The sequence below is a fragment of the Octodon degus genome, unplaced genomic scaffold (genome assembly GCF_000260255.1).
Source record: "Octodon degus isolate 3935 unplaced genomic scaffold, OctDeg1.0 scaffold00035, whole genome shotgun sequence".
Classification (NCBI taxonomy): Eukaryota; Metazoa; Chordata; class Mammalia; order Rodentia; family Octodontidae; genus Octodon; species Octodon degus.
This window is the reverse complement of record NW_004524611.1, coordinates 13,635,096-13,656,444: the sequence shown is the minus strand read 5'-3', so window position 1 is coordinate 13,656,444 and position 21,349 is coordinate 13,635,096. Positions and strand designations below refer to the sequence as shown.

The following is a 21,349-nucleotide window of genomic DNA, read 5'->3' as shown; positions in this document are numbered from 1 at the left end:
GCCTGATGTTTGGGATCTTTTTTCTCAAAATAAACAAGTCCTTATTAAACCAGGAATTTGAAGCAAAAAAAAAAAAAAAAAAAAGCAGGGAGCAAGGCATAGACAGCAACTTAATTAGCTTCAGTTTAGTCTATTGGTTACAGCTTGACTAGTTGGATTTTTTTTTTTTTTTTTTACAGCTTTATTGGTTAACAGCATAGAACCTCCTGTGGCCAACCAAAGCTCAGTTACTCTTCTACATTGGTTTGGTCTGCCAGGCCTTGCGAAGGTGCCCAACCCAGATTCATGGCCTCCTACAAAATTTTACTTAATAAGGTAAAGAATATGAAGCAGCCAGCCACGTGAACGGCTGCCCAGACAGTAGGTCAGCAAGAACAAAGGGCTGGGAAGAGGTTGGTATCTGCAAGGTACCCTAGAGAGGGGAGCTGTCGCAGGAACACAACAAGGAAGTAGGGGCTGCAGGAGATGAGGCCTGAGTGGAGGCAGGGCTGCCCTGTGCGCCAGGGCCGAAGTTGAGCTTTGACTCCCCAGGCAGTGGGAATCATCGGGAAGCGTTTCCCCACTTGGGTGCTGGAGATTGAACACTGAGTGCTTTAAAGTAAGGAAGTAGCACCCGATTTATATTTTCAACAGAGCACTCTTGCTGTTATGGCCCCAGATAATGGATCACAGTGGCCTGAGCACCTGGGTGCGTGGTCTGTGATGGCCTGTGATGGCAGTCAGTGACAGTGACAAAACAAGATGAGAAGAGTAGAAGGGGGAAATCCAGAGACAGATGCTTGCAACATCCAGAGGCTGAGTGGCCCACGGGCTGCAGATTTCAGTAAACACCACAATTCCGTGGAGGGCCTGTCAACACATAGACTGCTGGGCCCCTGCCCCAGGGTGTTTCAGGAGTACATGGACAGAACCAAGAAAGTAAACCTCTAAGACGGGCATAGTAGCATATCCTTGTAATTCCAGCTTCTCAGGAGGCTGAGGCAGAAAGGTCACAGATTTGAGGCCAGCCTGGGAAAAAATAGCAAGAGTCCAACTCAAAGTTTTAAAAAGTGATTGGAGATGTATCTCAGTGGTGGAGTGCTCGCCTAGCATGTGCAAGGAAGGTTCTAGTTCAATCCTCATTGCCAGAAAAAAAACATTTTAAAAAGTGTTCATTTCTAGAAAGGTCTTTGGCAACATGCAGGCTGCTGGTATTGGGCTCCCCGTTGCGAATCACTGAACACAGGAGGCTGGATCTTTGCAGCTCTGCAGTTCTGTGGGGGCCACAAGCTGGCAGCACATTTGTCCCGTACGCTTAGGTACAACGTATGTAAAGCTTTAGGAACAGCTGGGATCTCCGAGACTGAAAACTACAATTGGACATGAAGAGATTCAAGGAAGGATGGGCACTGAGTCTGCTAGTGCTTTAGGGGTCAGGAAGAGAAGGGTGGCTAAGAAAGGCTGGCCAGAGAGGTAGGAGGAAGCCAGGGAGAGGGCTGTGCCCTGGAATCCGTGGGAGGTTGAATAGCTCAAAGATCTCTACCCCACAATTCCTGGAATCTGTGAATGTTACCTTACATAGCAAAAGAAAGACTACTTTGTAGATTTGGTTAAGGTCATGGACCTGAATGATCAAAGAAAGCCCAGTTTAATCACAGGAGCCCTTAACAGCAGAGAATTTTATTTGGCTGGACTCAGAGAAAGATGTGGCTGAAGAGGATGCCAAGCACAAGTAGAATCCACTGGATGGGAGCCTCAAGACGGTGACGTCATACCGAGTGAGAGCTGCAGGAATGTGGATTCTGCCAACAATCTGAATGGACTTGGATCTGGCCTCTTCCCAGGGCAGCAAGTAACACAGCCTGGCTGACACTTTGATCTGGGCCCAGAGAGAACTTCTAAGCTATTCAGCTGTGAGCTAAGAAGTGGGTGCTGCCATAAGCTGCTAGCTTTGTGGTACTTTGTTACTACAGTGATAGAACACTAACACTAATCCAGAGGCCAAGAGAAAAAGTGCTTAAAGGTCAGAGAAGTCAACTTTGTCAAGTGCTGACAAGAGTCTGGTAGCCAGAGGACAAAGAGAGGCCTGAGGGATCAAACCACAAGACCAGTTGTGTTATCTTGGTGGAGGCAGGGGAGAGTGGTATTGAAGGGGAAGGAAGAGAGACCACAGGGTGAACGGTTGGTAATAAAATGGTCACCCTTTGGAGAGGTTATTCTCGAGAAATAAGGTCAGAGCTGGACCCTGTCTGCAGCTGTAGTTGCCCCCTGCCCCAGTTGGGCGTCCCACCCATGTCCCTACTGTTCCCTGCACCTCCCTAAGCTACCTACCACTCCCTGTGCCCCCCCTCTGCCCCTCATGCTGTACCTGCAAGTTTTTTTGTGCTCTGTGGGACCTGTCACATCCCCCATCCCGCACCGCGCCCAGTCACGTGCCCCACCATCCTCCGCGCAAGCAGTCACGTGCTCAGGGTGAGCACCTCAAGCTCTCACGTCCCCAGGCACGTGCCCCAGCATGCTCTGCGCACCCCACCCCCGCCCCACCCCGCCCTGCCCCACCACCAATCAGTCTCTGCGTGCCTGGTCACATGCTCACGCTGGGCCCACCCCCTCCTCTGGTGCTCAGCACTCCCCGGTCCGTCACGTGCCTCGCAGCACGAAGGCTGTTGATGGCGGTTGGGCGGGAGTGATGAATACCTCCTCGCGGTCCCAGAATGAGATGCCTGTGGCGGGTGCCGACTGCCAAGTAGGAACCTGCTGCAGTCATAGCCCCGCGGGAGGGTGGCCTGAGCGCTCTCTTGGCAGGGAGGCCAGGCCGCGTGGAAATGGGGGGAAGCGCCCAGCACTCAGGAGTCCTGGGCAGGGAGCACCCACTGGGCCAAGTGAGGGCGCCTGGGACACCGCTTTGGGGTCGTTGACCTGGGGTAGCCACCCTCACATATCCATGAGGCACTGAGGTCTGGCCTTTGCTTTCCACTAGTCGCAGTACCAGAGGTTAAGTCAGAAGATGCTGGACATATCCGGGGACAGGGGTGTACTGAAGGATGTCATCCGAGAAGGTGCTGGAGATCTGGTGACACGTGAGGCCTCTGTGCTTGGTATGGTTGGTTGCAGCCAGACTTTTTGTCTTTAGGAAACTGTGATGGCCCTTTGGGAGAAGGATGGCACATTGTAAAACAACTTTGTGGCCTGGGTGGTGTATCACACGTGGGAGGCTGAGATGGGAAGATTGTAAATTGGAGCCCAGCCTGGGCCATTTAGGTGAGACCTGGTCTCAAAATTGAAAATTTAAAAAACAGCTGGGAGGGGGCCGGCCTAATAGCTCAGCGAATTAAAGCGCCTGCTTAGGCAGACATAGAGGCTGGGAGTTCGCACCTGTAATCTCAGCACTTGGGAGGCTACAAACAGGAGGATCACTACGAGTCCGATCTACTCTGTGAGACCCTGTACACCCTGTCCAAAAAAACAAGAGCAAACAAACAAACAAAAAAAACCCCAAAACCAAAAGCAAAAAAACCCCAGCTGGGTTTGTAGCTTAGCCGGAAGGCCCTAGTGTGGGGGAGAGGCACATTTACAGGACAGGATTGGAAAGGCTTTCTTTGGACCGGGGAACTTAAGAGGAAAGCAAGGCCTTTCCTCCCTGCTTTGCATCCAAGTGGTGAGCAAAGTGCTAGAGACAGCAGCAGAGCCCTTGGGCCTCAAGGCCGGGCCAGCGACCAGAGGTCAGAAGAGTGCTGTGGCTCACAGCCGCAGTTAAACTCCAGAGTTCCGCCATTCCTCCTTGACAAGTCCAGATGTGGTGTGATAGAGCCAAGCGGGTGTGCTTGGGCCTGTTTCTGCTTCACTGTCTTTCTTCTGTCCTAGTGAAATACTCTGGATACCTGGAGCACATGGACAAGCCCTTTGACTCTAACTGCTTCCGGAAAACACCTCGGCTCATGAAGCTTGGCGAGGGTAAATTGAGACCGGGAGCTTGAAATGGCAGGATTACTTGGGGACAAATGAATCACAGTGCTTTCAGAATGCTGGGGTGTAGGAGCGCATGACTCTAATCCCAGCACTTTGGGAGGCTGAGGCAGGAGGATTACTGCAAGTTCGAGACCAGCATGGGCTACAAAGTGAGCTCAAGGCCAGCCTGAACTGCATAGCAAGGCCCTGTCTCAGAAGGACAAAATGAAAAAACACACAACACTGTTGGATTCGAAGTGTGTGCAGAGCACAGACTGTGTCCAGGGCTGGTTTCTGTGAGGGTGGCTTTCAGTGAATCAGCCATGTTCTCTTCCCCATTTCCCCTTGACACCCAGATTTTGGGGGGGCAGTCTACCTGGCAAAGCTAAATTTACATCCTAACGTCATTGTGGAGTTTTTTCCCCTGTCTTTTTGAGACAGTGTTTCACTATATAGTTCAGGCAGGCCTTGAGCTCATTGTATAGTTCCAGGCTGGCCTTAAATTCACAATGATCCTCCTGCGTCAGCTTCCCAAGTGCTGGGATTACAGAAATTCTTCAGGACACCCAATCTCATGGAGCATTTTTAACTGTGGATTAATTATTGAGCGCTCCTTTCCCACCATGCATGATAGAGGTTGTGCTCAGATGACTTAACTCTGTGCCCTTAAGGGTTCGCTTTGGTCACAGGGATTGACCTACCTTCAGACAACTACACTAACCTGGTAGAATTGGCTGAGTGGTTGAGAGAGCGGAGTGGTGTTGGCATGTGCTTGATTAAGGTGCAGTTAGTTCCAGCTGGGCGATTATAGAAGGCTCCGTGGAAGAGGAGGCTCTTGGAACCAGCCCTGAAGTGTAAGATGTGCAGGCAGGCCAGATAGTTCAGTGGACTAAAGCACCTGCTTAGGCAGAGCACAGAGGCTGGGGTTTGTTCCCTGGGGAGCCATGCTGGCCCCACCCCTGGGGTGCACTGAGAAGCAATTGAGACTGGGCATGGTGGCGCGCACCTGTAATCCCAGCACTTGGGAGGCTGAAAACAGGAGAATCACTGGGAGTCCAACCTACGTAGTGAGACCCTGTACCAAATACGTTAAAAAAAAAAATATAATGAAGCGTAAGATGCTAGTAAGGGTGGAAGGAATGAGGAGGACAACGATGTTCAGAAAGAAGGAAGCCTGTGATGGGAGTGTAGAGGCCAGGATATGGCTGAGCCTGGAGAAGCTGGAGTTTGGGAGTGGCAGGGGCTGTGAGTTGGGACCACAGGGTAGAAGGCCTGGGCGGTCACCTGGAAAGGTTTTGACTTGGAGGGAAAAGAAATTGCTAGCACCAAACAGGGTGCTGGGTGAGCTTTACCCACATTCTGGGTCTCCTTCTTTCAGATATTACACTTTGGGGCATGGAGCTGGGCCTGCTGAGCATGCGGAGAGGGGAGCTGGCCAGATTTCTGTTCAAGCCGACTTACGCCTACGGAGCCCTGGGTTGCCCACCCCTCATCCCTCCAAATGCCACCGTCCTGTTTGAGATTGAACTGCTCGACTTCCTTGACTCTGCTGAGTCAGACAAGTTCTGTGCCCTCTCAGCTGTAAGTTCTAGAACACAGGCGGCAGCACTTCCCAGAGACAGGGGTGGTTCTAGACGGGCTATGCTGATGAAGTTCATAGGCCCTGGTTCCACCCTGGGCCTCTTGGCCTCTCCCTCAGGTCTTGCCTGTCTGGTAAGGCTCTGGTCTGTTTTCTGTCCAGGACAGTGCACATTTGCTTTTCTACACTGTTTAGTTTTCAGCCAATTGAGCCTTGGTAACTGATTTCTAGAGCAAGTATGTAGACGGTGGTCAGCCCAGGACCCTGAGACTGAAAGCAGCTGTTAGCTGGATGACACAGCCAGGACATCACGTGTAAACCAGGACAGTGTCAAGAAAACTGGGATGCATGGTCACTGTCCTAGTAATTTAAGCCTGTCCTTTCCTTTGTGCCCTTTCCCTTATACGTGTCTCTCAGGCACAGGCCTTTTAACCTGCCCGTCACGTTCACTGTTTACCATTCTGTCTGTCGCACGCTGATGGCACATGTAACCATTGATGTCTGGAGTGCTGTATCCCTATACGACAGGACATGTTCTCAGCTAAGTTGTTCCCAGCATGCCTCCTGAGGGTCTCACCCTGTCCTCTTTCCACAGAGCAGAGGTTCCTGCCAATGCCTGGGTCCTGCATCTGGGATATTAATTTAGGCTCTCTGGGTAGGGCCAGGACAGAGTGTCCACAGGTGATTCCATTGAGGGGCCAGAGAGACCAGGGCTCTGAGCAAACAGGACCTGCTGACAGCCTGTTGGACGAACAGTGGCTGTGAGCTTGAGCTTCACCATTCCCAAGTCTGTGGAGTTGGCTGATGAGGAGGGCTAAAGAGAGCAGCAGGCTTTCTTTTGGTGTGGTCTGGAGGAGGGGGCCAGCAACACCGCAGTGACACTGATGGCACTCAGAGGTCCTTGTTCACAGGGTTGTGAACAAGTTTGAAGTTTCCCAGCTGAGCATGCGCACCACACCACTTCCATGGTGGCACTGTGGCTTTGGCTTTCTTACTATCTCTGTCTTTGGTGCTCAGGAACAACAAGACCAGTTTCCACTTCAGAAAGTCCTCAAAGTGGCAGTGACCGAAAAGGACCTTGGAAACTACCTTTTCCGCCAGAATCGCTTCTATGATGCCAAAGTGAGGTATAAACGGGTAAGAGTATGCTAAAAGTTAAGTATAGAGCCTGAGAACCTCCTGGCTTGAAAAATTGACTTCTTCCTGTGTGCCCTGTGGGCAGCCATTAAGAAAAATCCCACTAAAGAAAATCATCAGGGTTGGAGAAATAGCTTGGCCGTCTAAGCGCCTGCCTGGCGAGCACAAAGACCTGAGTTCAATCCCTGGGTACCTCATGCCGTGTGTGGTGGCACATGCCTGTAATGCCAGCACCAGGAAGGCTGAGACAGGAGGATCACTGAGTCTGAGCTGCTCTGAGCGAGCTGCATAGCAAGACACTGTACCAAATAAATAGTTATTTAAAAAATCCTTGGGGCTGGAGAGATGGCTCAGTGGTCTAAAGCACCTACTTGGAACAAGCTTGGCAAAGCACAGGGACCGTGGTTCAATCCTCCAGTACCACATGCCAGCCAGCCGCGCCCCCTGGTGGGCTGAGCTGGCCACACACATACACACACACACACACACACACACACACACACACACTAAATGTTAAAATAAAAAAAAAATAAACAATAAAAAATCCTTGTGTTAGGTGGTGACTGGGAGGGGACAGGGTCTCAGAGGAGATGTGACATTGAGTATGTTCATCTGGTGGTTGTTACAATGGTGCATTTTAGTTTTGAAAATTCATTGAGCAGTGTACTATTTCGGACTTACCTGCATGAGTATATACTTTAATTAGATATTTTAAAAATTTCCATCTCAGGCTGGGGAGATAGCTCAGCAGCATAAGCACCTGTCTGGCAAGTGCAAGGTCCCCAGTTTGAACCCTGGTGGCACGCGCGCACACACACATACACACACACACACACACACACACACACACACACACACAAATTCCATCTCAGGGCTCTAAAAAATAAAATTCACTAATTAGAAAGTAATCCTCTCAAGCCAGGTATAGTGGCTCCGGCCTGTAATCTCAGCGCTTGGGAGACTGAGGCAGGGGGATTGTACAAATTTGAGGCCATCCCGTACTATAGAGTAAGACCCTGTCTTAAAAGAAAACATCCTCCCAGTATTTGATCCTCCACCTGCCAGTTCTCCACCCCATCTGCCCCTGCATTTCAGGTACTTCAGATGGCAGAGATTAGTGTCACTCTGGGTGGTTCTGGTGTGTCAGGCTTCTCCTGTGACGCTGCATCATGCTGCAGCCCTTCTCTGTGTCCTTTAGAATTCATTCAGCAAACATCAAGAGCACTTTCGGTGCACCCAGCTGCCCTCCAGTACCCCCAGGTGAGCAGGACAGAATGTAGGGATGTTTTGATTTGATCCTACTTGTATACTAAACAGCAGCTCTTCGGGATTTGCATTCAGCCGAAAGCAGCATGATCCTGAGAATCGGCACATGTGTCTTTTCACCATGCAGGGATGGGGTAGCAGTCCCACACTGCCCTCAGGGAGCCCACGTCCTTTCTGTCACTTAGCCGTCCTAGACATTCCTTGTTTGTTTTCTCAAGAAAGTCACTTGGTCTTCAGCATCACAGAGTCATCCTGGCTGGAAGAAGGGAGGGAAGCAGGGTCTGGTGTGTGTAGTGTGTATGTGCATGTGGGTCTGTGTTGTGTGTGTTGTGCGAACCACTTTCCAGAAGCTTCCATCCCTGCCTGTCCCAGGGACCTTACATCTTGTTGCCAGGATCCATGTTCTAGGGACACCCTAGCCGCATGGGATGCTGGGAAATGAGAGGGTTTGGTTTTGCTGTGCAGTGGCTCACCCAAGGCTCTTGTGTGTGCTGGGCAAGTGTTCCCCCTTGGGGCTCAACCCCAGCCCAGTGCTGTCAGGAATGAAGTGGGCTTTCTGTCAGAGGGGAGGGCAGACGCTAGGTAACAGCACCTGCCACGTCTGACTTCACATCCATGTGTGCAGAGGAGACGAGAGCAAATGTGTTTGCCACGTCTTTGGAGTAGACAGTAGCCTACGCTTGCAAGGCGAGGGGTGTGATTCAGTCTTGGATCTTGTCAGCAGTGAGACTTCCCAAGAGCCCGCTTGCTCACCCTGGTACCCCTCACTCACTCCGCCCCCGTCCTCCTTCCCCAGTTGCCCCAGGGCCACCGTTTTCTAATTGCTTCTCCTCTTTTCTCTCTACTCAGCCTTGACAAATGGCTTGCTCTTTTTTGACATCTTTTAGTTTCTCATTATGGAAGGTGAGGCTTTGGTTCTCACTCTCATTTCTATTTTCTTCATATCAGTGTGTCATCATTTTAAAAATTGATACTCAGTTTTACATTATTCAGCTTGTATAAATATTACATCCTGCTGAGCTAAGGAGTTTTCCACACTTCATCCCGTCTCTCGTGCAGTACTCCTCTTTGCCCCTTAAGTTACTGCTTGGTTGCTCAGTTTTCTCTTTGCGCTCTGCTGTTTCCTTACACACTTTCCTACAAGAAGGGAACACACACACACACACACACACACACACACACACTTTTTGGCTTTACAGGGAATTGAACCCAGGCCCTTCACACTGAGCTGCATCCCAAGCCTTTTTAATTTTTTTTACAGCAGTCTCTAAATTGTCCAGACTGGACTCGAACTCGCAGTCCTCCTGCCTCAGCCTCCTCGAGTGCTGGGATCACAGCTGTGCACCGCTGTGCCTGGTTAGGAAGCCTCTCTGAGGCCCTGGCACCATTCCTGCTGGGGGCTCTTGGGGCTTGCAGCACAGCTTTTGTCCTGGGGCATCTCTTGTTCTTCTCCAAGGATTTGCTACCGTTTTTCTCCGTGCATTCCTTTTGATAGAGAATACAATTGTGTGGCTAAAACTTCCTTTTTATTTTTGTAGAGTTACTATTAAGTCTGATGTTGCTAGATATACACATCTGATACCGTGGAGCTTGCTATATACATAGCCTTATTTTTCTTTGTAGTCTTTAAGATATTCTCCCTCCCGTATCCTTGCATTTTACAGTTGTGCGCTCACGTGTGTGTGTATGCACGCACGTGTGTATACCATTTAAAACTTCATAGTGTTGAGCCATTTGTCCATCTTATTGAGGAGATTTTTCCTCAGTTCTGGGGAACTTAAATTATTTCTCTGATAATTTACCCAGACTCTCTCCTCTGTTCTCTTTTTATAAAACTTCTATTAATCATTAACTGTTAGGCTCCTCACCTTGAGTCATCCTCTTTTTTTAACCCCCTTCCCCTTAGACTCTTTCTCCCCCCCCCTCCTCTGTAATGTCAGTGAGATTTTCCTGACCTTTTTTTTTTTTTTTTTTTTTTTTTTTTTTTTAGGAACCGGGGATTGAACTCAGGCCCTTGCGCTTGCCAGGCAAGCATTTATTCTACTGAGCCATCTCCCTGCCCCTCTCCTGACTATTTTGCCTTCTCTTCTAAGGAACTTTTTTCACTTAAAGTACTTTTTGCCAAGTGGGGCGCACAACCCCAGCTCCTCAGGAACTGAGACAAGGGGGTGGCCCAAGCCCACCAGTTCCAGACCAGCTAAGGCACCAGCGCAAAGGCCATCTCAAGAAAAAAGACTTTTTTTGAGAATTTTTTTTTAACTTCAGAGATATACTTTATTTCATTTCTGTCTTCTGGCATTCTGTTCTTACGTTATGTATACATTATCTTGTTTCTTTTTCAAGTTTTCTCAGAATCGTCTTTCCTAGTCTCAGTTCTCTTTGTGTGGCTTTCTGTACATGGCAGAATTGCAGAGTTGGTTGGCAATTGCCAAAAGACCAGGAGGAACGGTGACATAAAGACAAGCATTTCTTTGGTGACTGGATGGATGGGCGTTGACTAGGGTTGCAGTAGCCCCGCAGCACAGAGTTTGGGTCCCAAGACTTTTCGCTTCGGGGGTGGGGCCAGCGTTGGGGCTGTGGTCTCTGAGTTCTGGGAGGCAGAAGGAAGCAAAGGGCTGAGAGGATGCAGCCCAGCCTGCAGTCTTGCCACGGACTGCAGGAATACTGAGGCTGCTCTGGCCGTCCCTTGCTGCCGGAAGACTAGCAAGTGCCCTTGACCTAGACAGACATGTGTCCGGCAAGGAGATCTGGTTCCTGTGAAAGAAGGGAAGACAGCTGCTGGGAGACAGGAGCCCTTGTCCACTGAGGCTGTGATCTTTGGCTGACCACTAAAATTTGGAAGGGCATCAGAAAGCTGCTCAGGAGCCCCAAGGGCCTGGTGGGACGCAGTGTGGCCCGATGGTGGCTGTGCACAGCAGTGCGTAGGTGTCCTAGGCCTGCACCTCCTGACCGGGGTCGATCCCGGCCTGCACTACTCTGGAGTGAGCACGGCGGCAAGGGAAGGCTGTGCGTCTTGCCCCTGAACCAAGAGCTCCTTTGCTTCCGTTTCTCCAGAAGTAGCCCAACTCCAGAGGTGCTCGTATCTAGACCCAGTGAGACAGAAGGGAACATAGGACCTGTTCCTCCAACAGCTCCACTTCTAGTTTGTCACTGCCCGTCTCTGCTATTCTTGTCACCCCACTGCAGTCCCCACCTGCACAGTGGGCCATGTATGCCCTTCCTGTCCTCACTCTTATTGGTATACACCTTGCTTATTCCTACAGAGCTGGAGAAGAGCGCAGTGAGCGTCTTCTATCTCACTCAGCCGCAGGCTCTGCATGGATTTCCCACCAGAAATCACAGGACTTTGGGCCGGGAGTATAGCTCAGTGGCACAGCGCCTGCCAGGCAAGTGCAGGATCCTGAGTGTGATACTTGGTGCCAAGAAAAGAAAAAAATTCTGGGACTTTTGTATATATATTTTTTGATAGCAAAGTTCTATTGTAAAATAAGAAACTGACATAAAAGGAAAAGCATGAGGGTGACAAGTATAGCTGTGCCTCCCAGAGTACACAAGAAGCTGCCCCTGTGTGTGTAGGGGAAGTAAGATGGGTTTTGGTGGGTGCAGACCCCCTGGGCGCTGGAGCTGGAGGCCTGCGGGCGTGAGCGGGTGAGATTTCCTTTCCGGTGCCGAGGTCAGCACGTTTGGCGGGGGCTGCTGAGCTTTGGCCGGAGTCCTAACCTTGGAAACTCTGCCCCCAGCCCCCACGGATGTAAGGTCAGACGTACATTCTTTGATCAGCACTCACAACAAAACCTGGTAGGTGGTGGTGATCAGCATTTCATGGATGTGGGTATTCAAGTTGGGGGCTGAGAAACGACCTGCTGTAGCTCCTCCGGTGAGCTCAATTGGAGAACTGGGCTTCCAGCTGAGCATATGGCTGGTTGTAAACGCTGATCCTTATGTGCAAGAATGTTTTCTTCCCTCTCCTAAGTCTCCTCACAGTTAATGTATTAAAAACCCAACTGGCCCATCCTAGCTCCCACCACCCCTTCTAAGATACCAGGACAGGCCACTTTCTTGCATGGTGTCCAGGCAGCACTCCTGCACCTTTCTGAGGCACACCTACACCCGGAAGGGATGCAAGCACCAGAGTCCCAAATCCCAGGGCAAGGCAGAGTGGGGGCTGGGGTACATGATTGACGGGGGAGGAGAGGCAAAGGATGTCAGTCGGAATCAGGTCCTTATCTTTTGAACATTAGTTTTTTATGACAGGAGTAGACTGCCCCTTCTTAGGTTTCAGGTAGCTGGGGTAAGGCTTGCTCTCCCCTACCCCTTCTCAGTGTGGGCATCCTGAGGCTCAAGGCCTCATTTAGCTCTGGGAGCATCTCAAAGTACTCATGCCCACGGATCTTAAGGGTGAAGTATTCTCCAGCCAGGGTTTTTTCTTTGGCTGTGGAGAGGAGCTCGTGTTGGTGGGCAGTGATCACCTAATGCTTCCTGTTGTTGGCACGGGGCGTGACCCTCCTCTCTTTCGGAAATTTTCGTCCTCTGTGGCCGGGTCTCTCCCAGGCCAGGAACACACACTCGCCTCAAAGCTGCTCTGCCCCAGCAGTTAGTTTCCCACTGGAGTCTTCCAGGGTGAACACGATGAGACTGGGCCTCCGGTTCATGCCCCCACGCAGTTTAGTGGATAGTGGTACAGTCGGAGCGCCCTCAGGCAGACATAGGCCACTGCCGCACTGTGGTGAAAATTGGCTGTGCCATCCCAGTGTGGTACATGCAGACTTCCTTCCACCCAGACAAGATGCTGAGGAGGGGCCGGGCCAGCACTGTTGGAGCAGCGCTCATGACGGGGGAGCACCTCACAACTTCTGTCATGTGCTGGTTTTGGTGGCTGGCATGGCCACCTGGGGTTGCAGGGCCAGCGTGGCATGTGGTACTAGGGATCGAACTGGGGTCCTTGTGCTTGCCAGGCAGGCACTTAGACTGCCAAGCTATCTCCCCAGCCCCTGTGATTTCTTGTAGATGGCCAGCGTGGACTGGGTACTAGGTGGGGCTGGTGATTCAGCCCATACCTGCACAGGGCAGGTGTTCACCAGCTGGCAGAATAGCCTGTTGAGGTTGCAGGAGTACTGCAGGGGACAAACGTGGCTGTCCCAGATTGAAGGAAGCCAAGGCAGAAACCATAGTTGCCACAGGAGGGCTTATGGCAGGGGACCGAGGATGGGCAAGGGCTGCTGGTGTTGGGGGCTGTGGTACAGGAGCTGCTGACACCTGGATATCTTCATCTGGGTTTTCTCCCAGCCTGTTTACAATATTTTCTGGGGACAGCAGCAGGTCGTCCATGGGCAAGGACAGTGGGTTGGACAGAATGTTATTTTTAGGAAATTGTTTCCATAAGTCTGCAAATGTCTGACTCGGCAGGCTCCATGTTTAGATCTGACTGTGGCTCTACCATGGGTAAGAATAGACCTGACCAGCCCTTTTGGGCCACAACAGGACCCCTGCAGCAGCCCCATGTGGGGGGTCTCCCATGGCAAACAGGACCAGGTCTGAACTGCAAGACCGTTCAAGGCCACCTCTCTAGGGCCACCCACCTGTCTGCAGGAAGTAGGAAGAGGCCGGGCACTGAGGTGGGAATTTGTCCCCCTCTCTTCTGGGAACTTCTGGGTCCAGGAAGGCTGCCGGTTCTCAGGGGAGCGTGTCACAGTCTTTGACGGCAGATTCTGAGCCTGGACGCCAGGTTCCCTGGAGCCCAGCAGCTATCTGGGTTCAAGATGATGACTCTGGACTTTAGAACAGCTCGGCAAGTGTTTATTCCACTGAGCTATCTCCTCCGCCTAGGCCAGCCCAAAACTTGACTTTTTTATATTGATCTTGTGTGACTTGGTTTTTCACTCTGATGGTTTTGTGCACGTGAATTCTTTGGGGCTTTCGATCTGTATGCTTTTCCTCCCGACCATCTGCCTGCCCTCTCCCCAGGCCTTGCTGCTGCTGCGCAGGCGATTGGTGCCCCCTGAGGAGCAGCACCTGGTGGAGGCTGCCAAGCTCCTCCTCCTCCTGAACCTGTCCTTGGTGTACCTGAAGCTGCACCAACCTGCCACAGCCCTGCGCTATGGAGAGCAGGCTCTGGTCATTGACCAAAAGAACGCCAAGGCCCTCTTCAGGTGTGGACAGGTGAGCTGGGGGAGGGGCTTGAGAACAAGCACCCCAGGAAGGAAGCCATGGTGCTCAACTCTGGCACCCCAAGGTAGAGCCTCAGTCTGCCTTTAAAGTTCACCCTTTTGTGACAGGCCTGTGTCCTCCTGACTGACTACGAGCAGGCCCGAGACTTCCTAGTTCGTGCCCAGAAGGAGCAGCCCTTCAATCATGACATCAATAACGAGCTGAAGAAATTGGCCAGGTGAGACCTCTGTGGGCAGCTGTGCAGCCAGGGGCACATGCGATGTGGACTGTTCAGGCATCGCCCAGGCAGAGGACGGGTGGGAAGTGTTGCCCAGGCCCCGCTAGGAGGTGGTGCCAGGCTGCTTTGCTCAGGTGCTCGGTGCCCTGACCCAGAAGTTCCCAGCAGAGAGGGGAACGAATTCCTACCTTAGTGCCTGGCCACTTCCTACCTCCTGCAGACAGGTGGGTAGGCCTAGAGAGGTGGCCTTGAAGGGTCTTGCAGTTCACACCCAGCCCTATTTGTCATGGGAGACCCACCAATATGGGGCAGCCACAGAGGTCCTGCTGTGGCCAAAAGGCGCTGGCCAGGTCTATTCTTACCCAACGGTTAGAGACACTACTCTTAGAAATGTCACTTTTCTATATAAAAATTACGGGTTTATTGTAGAAAACTTTAAAAATATTTTTGTATAAATAGGAGTCGCCTAGGGCTGGGGAGATAGCTCAGTGGTCTAAGTGCCTGCCTGGCAAGTACAAGGACCCAAGTTCAATCCCCAGTACCATGTAACCTGCTGGCCCCAGAACCTTGGGTGCCCTGTGATGGCCCTGAAACCAGGTATGGTGGCACATGCCTGTAATTCCAGCACGGGGGGGGGGGGCAGGGACTGAGACAGAAGGATCGCTGTAATTCTGAACTGTGTAGTGAGACCCTGTATCCATTAAATAAATAAATAAATAAATAATAATAATAATAATAATAATAAATAGGAGTTACCCAGTAAGATATCCACTGGTTTGGAAAGTGTAGTTTTATTCTGCTTTGGTGAGATTTTCCGCTCCTCTCAGCATGGACCCAGACTACTGGCTAAGGCCGCATTAGTATTGCAAGAGGTGTGTGCAGCTTATGTTTGGATCTGGGTGCATTTCAGGCCTTTAGCACCCCTGGGAATTCCTGTTCTGCCATGTAAAAGCATTCTCTCTGGTCAAAGGTGGAATTTGGGGGTCTGATCATGACCTAGCAAGAAAATGTCCACGTAGAAGTCACTGGCTGGGAAGGCTCGCCTGGCAGGAGCTGGCCTTAAGACCCAGGGCCAGAGCCGCCTCCTTCATGGCTGCTGTCTTTTCAGAGACGCAGCTGTGTGTGCCTGGGGTTCCCCTGCGGGCTCCGGAGCCTGGCCTGTCTCTTTGCCTCTGCGGTGTGGCTTCCACCCCTCCTGCTTAGGTGGAAGGCCTGCGGGATGTGCGTGTACCTGAGCAGAGAATTCCAGCCACCAGGTGTCACCTCTTACAAACAGACTCTGTGTGTTTCTCTGCAGCTATTACAGGGACTACATGGATAGACAGAAAGAAATGTGTCACCGGATGTTTGCTTCTCATGAAAATGGCTCCACGGTAGGAGAGCCCTGAAGGTAACGGAAGGGCCCTGGGGTTTGGCCCGGTAGAGAAGGGTGCTGCTCCCCCAAACACAGCACAGCGGCTGTTGCTGCTGACAGGAGGGGAGGCCCAGGGCTTTAACATCCTTAAAAGCATTTTTTTCCCATATTTTATATTAAACTCCCATGTTAGATTGGAGCATGGGACGGTGAGTATTGGCATTAACACCTTCATCTAGGAGAGCTTTGAAGGAGTCAGGCATTTCTTAAGAAGCCTGCTTTTTCCTAAGAACTTAAAGGTCTCCAGCCTTATTTCATCTCTAACCCATCACCAAAGGAGACACAATGTAGGCATCGGGGAGAAGGGGGGTTGTGCCCCCTAGATTCTGCTTACCGCTAGAATTAGAGGCTTGAAGACACTAGAACCAGCCGGGCGGAAGCAAACGTCCCTGCCTAGGACAGGACTTGTGATGTCTGATGTCGCAGGCACAGGGCGAGGCATCCGCAGGAGCACGGGAGATAACGTCCTAGTCTGGCCTGTTAGTACTTAAGAAAACTAATGGGAACACAGTCGCCTGCCTTGAACACCTGCTTTGCAGGGCAGATAACTCTGATTGCTTGTGAGAGAAGTTAAACAAGAAACAGTGTGAAACAGCTGCTGAGCGGGTTCCTGGCGATAAATGTCTTTGTTGCTACCTCTGTCACAACAAAAGCAGCTGAGAGGAGGGGGCAGTGAAAAGGCCTATTCATCCCAGATGCGCTCACACTGCCCCCCCATGCTGTCTGCCGTGGGAAGGGAATGTTGCCTTCCTCGCTGATGAGGCCCTGTGACCAGGCCTGCAGGTCTTTGGGGGACTCTGAGCTGAGATGCAAGTCAGAGAATGTCTCGTGCTCCGCTCCTGTCGGTGTCCAATGCAGACGGCAGGCTGGCACGGGGAACCGACACCTCTGCCACGGGTGAGCGTCTGTCCTTCCAGAACCGGCTGCGAACAGCAGACTTGGCTGCACAGCTGCCTTCCCTTCCTCCTCTCCTGTGCTTGCCACGCTTCTCGGTCTGTAAGCATTTGAGACTGGTGATTTTTAGATAGTTTCCCATGTATTCCTAACTAGTAAATGCCCATCACGTCCGCAGGGACCACATACGTGTGCAACACGGCAGCGGTCATCTTCCTGCTGCTGCTGAGGTCGTAATGGTTTAGCTACTGTGTGCGATGTTCTCGCTGGCCCCTTATTTCTACTGTACTTGTGGCCAGTCATTTGAAAAGCACTAAGTACCTGGTTATGTTGACAATCTAGCTTTGACTAGACAGTCTTTATTCCTTTCTCGTTTTAGACAAGGCCTTGCTGTGTAGTGCAGGCTGGCCATGAACTCATTTACCTGGTGAAAAGTGAACTCAGTCCTGGTGACCCCCCTGCCTCAGCCTCCGAAGTGTTGAGATTATAGGTGTGTGCCACCATAGCCAACACAGACCTGTTTTCAGTTGTGATGCTGTCATCTTAGATGGCAGAGCCTGCTGGCTTGTAGGGTCATGTCTGGTGAGATGGGTATCCTCTCCAGCATGTTCTCTAAGCCTCTGGTTATGGGAGGCTGGACTTTTCAATATGAGAGTTCTTGTCTTTTGCAGCTTTGTGTTTTCTAGCACTGGGAGTCATGCCTGGAGCATGCTCAGTGAATGGTTTGGTCAAGGGTGCAATAGCTAAGGTGCTGGGCCAACCTCCTTTCAGACTTATCCGGCAGACCACAAGCTGTTATGTTGGCATCAGGATCTGTTAGTGCCAGAGACACAAGCCCATCTCAAACGTGGGCCAGAGCAGACAGTTATTGGCAGGATCCTAGAGGTACTCACAGAGCCCAGGAAGGAGCCTGCACAGTGCTTGCCCAGGGGAAGACCAGGCAGGGCCCGGTCAGCCTCACCCGCTCACCCGAAGGAGGCCAGCGTCCACAGCCATAGCCTTTCTGGTGGGCAGAACGCTTCCTACTACTCTCTTCCTCTTCCTGCACCAGTTACAACTCCAGTGTAGGAACCTGGTGGCAGGACTGTGGCCTGGTTGGGTGTGTGGAGTCCCGGGAGTGGCACCCTTCCCACACTGACTGGTAGACTCAGGGGGCAATGACCATGTGAAATAGGCTGGCATGGTGTTAGAAGATGGGCAGATAAACAGAGGGGTGATACGGCGGGTGCTGAACTCTCCCCAGTTATTGGTCTTTCAGTTTGGACCTTTGTCTTGCTGTGATCCAGCTTTTAGTGCTAGAGATGAACAACAGCAGGGACAGGTGTGGTCGTGGTTCTGCCATGTGGTTCTCAGGACTTCTGGAGGGCCAAACATGAACTCCACAGGGAGGACAACTTGGGGTGAAGTCTGAAGTCACAGTGGCGGTCAGGGTTTCTGAGGCTCCAGAACACTTCGAGGTCTGTAGCAGATGCAGCGCGAATACTCGCCGGGCTGTTCAGGAACTGTTTCCCCCGTAGTCTGCAAGGCCACAGGGGCAGTGGTCCTGCATTAGGGCTGATATTGAAGCACTGTAAGTGGTTGTTCCTTGCTGCCTCCTGACTGAGACCCCCACAGTGCCATTCTCAGGAGCATGGTGGGGCTGGGGCACTGGTGTGTCACAGTTGGAGACACTTGAAGGAATGTTTGGTGGTGGCCTGTCTTCTGTTCCTGTTCTCTGTCATTGTCCTTACCCAGGGTGCCTGTCCCAACATGCTAGCACCTGAGACCTTTACCATTATGTTTTGTACTTGGAAAGAGGTCTAAAGAGCTCTCAATAGCTATTTTCATCTGCTGAAATGGTTAATGTACAACAGGTGAGGTGTGTGCTGTGCTTGCCAAAGGTCAGAACTGGTAGGCATGAAAGAAGGATGGAGTTTGATTTCGTGTGAGAATTTACTATTTGAGTGCCCTGCCATGGGGATGGGGGACAAGAAAACTGATGCCATTTTTTCTACTTAGCTTATTTTGGGGATTGGGGGGGTTCTGGGCAAGGCAACCTGGGCCTTTGCACTGAACTACCTCCCAAGCTTTTTTTATTTTTTATTTTGACACTGAATCTTGTTAAGTTGTTAGATTGTTCAAGCTGGGCTGGAACTTGCACTGGGCCTACCTCAGGCTCCCAGGGTGCTGGGGTTACAGGTGTGCGCCACCCCACCCAGTGCTACTTGGGGCTGCTTTTGAAGTATGGCCTCAGGGAAGTGCCGTGGGCTTTTCTGCTTTGCTCCACTTGTGCAGGACCATGTGAGTAGAGTCTGAGGGCTACATCTCAGGGTGAAAGTACGTGGCCTTCCTGGTCTTGTACTCAAAATTGTTACTGCCTGGTGCATGTGGACTTTGAAGGCACAGGGTGGCAGTTCCCATCCTTAAGCACTTCTAGGAAAGATGAAATGTGAAAGCCTGCTCTAAGTACTAAACAAACCACACAACTAGTACTCTGGCATTGTATGTAGCCCTAGCTGCTCAGGAGCTCGAGGCTAGAGGATCACTTGAGTGGACAAGTTTGTGGTCAACCTGGATACCATAGCAAGGCTTTGTCTCAGGAAAAAATCAATCAGGGAGTAGAAGAGTCCTGTTTGAAGAGCAAACGAAGGTCTTGCCACTGCCGCCGCCGCTGCTGCTCAGAAAGTACCAAGTGTAAGGTGTGGTTGCCAAAGGAAACTGTCCTCACAAGGGAGTGTGTCCTGCCCTGCTCAGCCCCATGGGCGCAGTCATTCCTAAGCCCTCTCCATCCCTGTGGGAGCTGGCTGCTCTTGCACCCTCTGGGAGCTGTGTGGCGAGAGGCTGAGGGTGGCTCCAGTGGACCTGAAGCCATCTTTCCTGGGGAAGAGAAACCTTCAGGGGTGTGGTAGCCCGTGGCAGAGGGAAAGGGGAGGGATAGCACTGGAGTGACCCAGAGGCTTTCTGAGGAGGGGGCAGAACCTGAGGGAGTCACTGGCTGACCCCCAGCCTGGGGCAGAGGGGGCCCACCCACACTGACAGCCTGGCAGGGCCAGCCGGGTTCTTCAGGCTTATTGTATTGTACTTTATTATTCTCCTAGATTGGTTGGATAGCATAGTCACCATTCCTTAGGCTTTTTTAAAAGTGTATTTTTGTTGTTTTTGATATAAATTTTCATTAATCGTTTTATATGCCGGGCATTCTTTGGCATATAAAAAGGGTCCATATGTTTTATTGGACCCTTGGTTTTAAACAAGCACCCCTCTAACGCATGTTTCGTCTCCACTGTGTAGAGCATGAGTTAGTTCTGAAAAAGCCCAGTAGCTTGCCAAGGGTGCAGGACTAGCGGGTGACAGCCCAGGCCACACCCTGGCAGTCTGGCCTGGGGCTGCTGCACTGAAATACAAGCCATGCGGTGTGGAAGGAGAAAGTTGCCTTCACTGCCCCTGCCTCTGGCCAACAGCTCTCTGCATTGTGGGGTACCAGGCTGCCGTGCCAGCTTTTGTCTGTCCATTGTGGAGGTGTTGGTCACTTGCTGTCCTACGGTGTCAGACTCTCCTTTCTTCCCTTCCAGTTCTTTCACCATTCTCCCTCTGCCTCTTAGGTTTTTTTTTTTTTTTTTTTTTTTTTTTTTTAATTTTTATTTATTTGAGAGAGAGAGAGAGAGAGAGAGAGAGAGAGAGAGAGAGAGAGAGAGAGGTGTGTGTGTGGCCAGCTCAGCCCACCACGGGGCGGGGCTGGCTGGCATGTGGTGCTGGGGGATTGAACCGCGGTCGGTCCCTGATGCTTTGCTAAGCTTGTTCTAAGTAGGTGCTTTAGACCACTGAGCCATCTCGCCAGCCCTCTTAGGTTAATGTAACAAAAATACAATGTTCATCTTGATGTTTTTGGTTTTATAAACTAAATCCTACTCTCTGTGTTGCGCTGTGGATAATGAAATTACTAACTGATAAACGATGCTGTGTTTGTATAGTTTTTAGAGCTTTTGTTTTTCCTGCAAATCTAGTTACCTTTTGTCACTGACCTGTTTGCCTGCTCAACCCTTATCTGTGTTCAGGTTCTGGGGCACCGTGTCATCTGGGGAGCCCCCCCTCCTGCAGCCTCCCATTTGCATAACAGTCTGTAGATTGCACTTCAGGCTGGGACCCAGCTGCCATCCCAGGGCTAAATCCACTATTTCCCGGATCCCCTTCCTCGGGTTTATTTCCTTGTCCTTGTCCTCTGGAGCAACTTCAGACACATAGAATAGAAGCTCTCTGAATCTTCGTGTGGCCAAGAGCTGACTGACTAGGTCTCTGCGCTGAGTGGAAGTCCCCAGCTGAGCACAGACCTCTGTGTGGCAAGAAGCTTCTCTCCACTGACAGGACAGCCCCGCTGAAGACCTCCCACCTCAGGACTCGCCTCCCACCGCCACTCCTGCAGAGCCCCTGCCTTCCCTTTCCCCTCTTCAGCTTCAGAGGCCCCCGTGAGCACCTACTCCCTGAGGACTCCTCCGCCCCCCACCCAGGTCACTGACCTTCCTGTTCTTCACAGCCAAGGAGAATCTGTTTGCAAAATCCAGTCTTTTCTGTGTCCAGTATCCTTTACTATCTCGTTATTCTTGTCTACCTAGAACTTCATGGTAACACCCCAAGGCACCTGATGTCAAGGCCTCTGGCCTGGCAACTGGCTTCCAGAGGTTCTGCAGAGCTGCGGGGCCTCTGGGGATCCTGTTGGTCAGGTGTGTGGCCCTTGCAGGGTTCCTCTGCCCTCAAGATCCCCTCAATTTTT

General features: G+C 51.4%; 1 protein-coding gene and 1 pseudogene across 2 annotated transcripts in view; one reads left to right on the top strand and one right to left on the bottom strand.

Annotated features, from left to right (window-relative positions):
* The first annotated feature begins 2,664 nt into the window (after positions 1 to 2,664).
* Fkbp6 (FK506 binding protein 6) overlaps positions 2,665 to 21,349 on the top strand; it is a 32,148-nt gene continuing 13,463 nt past the window's right edge. For both annotated transcript variants that reach the window (XM_004630573.2, XM_023714487.1), the window contains exons 1-8: positions 2,665 to 2,725; positions 2,960 to 3,077; positions 3,844 to 3,933; positions 5,306 to 5,508; positions 6,524 to 6,643; positions 13,874 to 14,068; positions 14,185 to 14,294; positions 15,592 to 15,684. In XM_004630573.2, the coding sequence (XP_004630630.1) occupies positions 2,669 to 2,725; positions 2,960 to 3,077; positions 3,844 to 3,933; positions 5,306 to 5,508; positions 6,524 to 6,643; positions 13,874 to 14,068; positions 14,185 to 14,294; positions 15,592 to 15,682 (984 nt within the window). In that variant the 5' untranslated portion in view covers positions 2,665 to 2,668 and the 3' untranslated portion in view covers positions 15,683 to 15,684. The remainder of the gene's footprint in view (positions 2,726 to 2,959; positions 3,078 to 3,843; positions 3,934 to 5,305; positions 5,509 to 6,523; positions 6,644 to 13,873; positions 14,069 to 14,184; positions 14,295 to 15,591; positions 15,685 to 21,349) is intronic.
* LOC111816593 lies at positions 12,115 to 13,349 on the bottom strand (annotated as a pseudogene).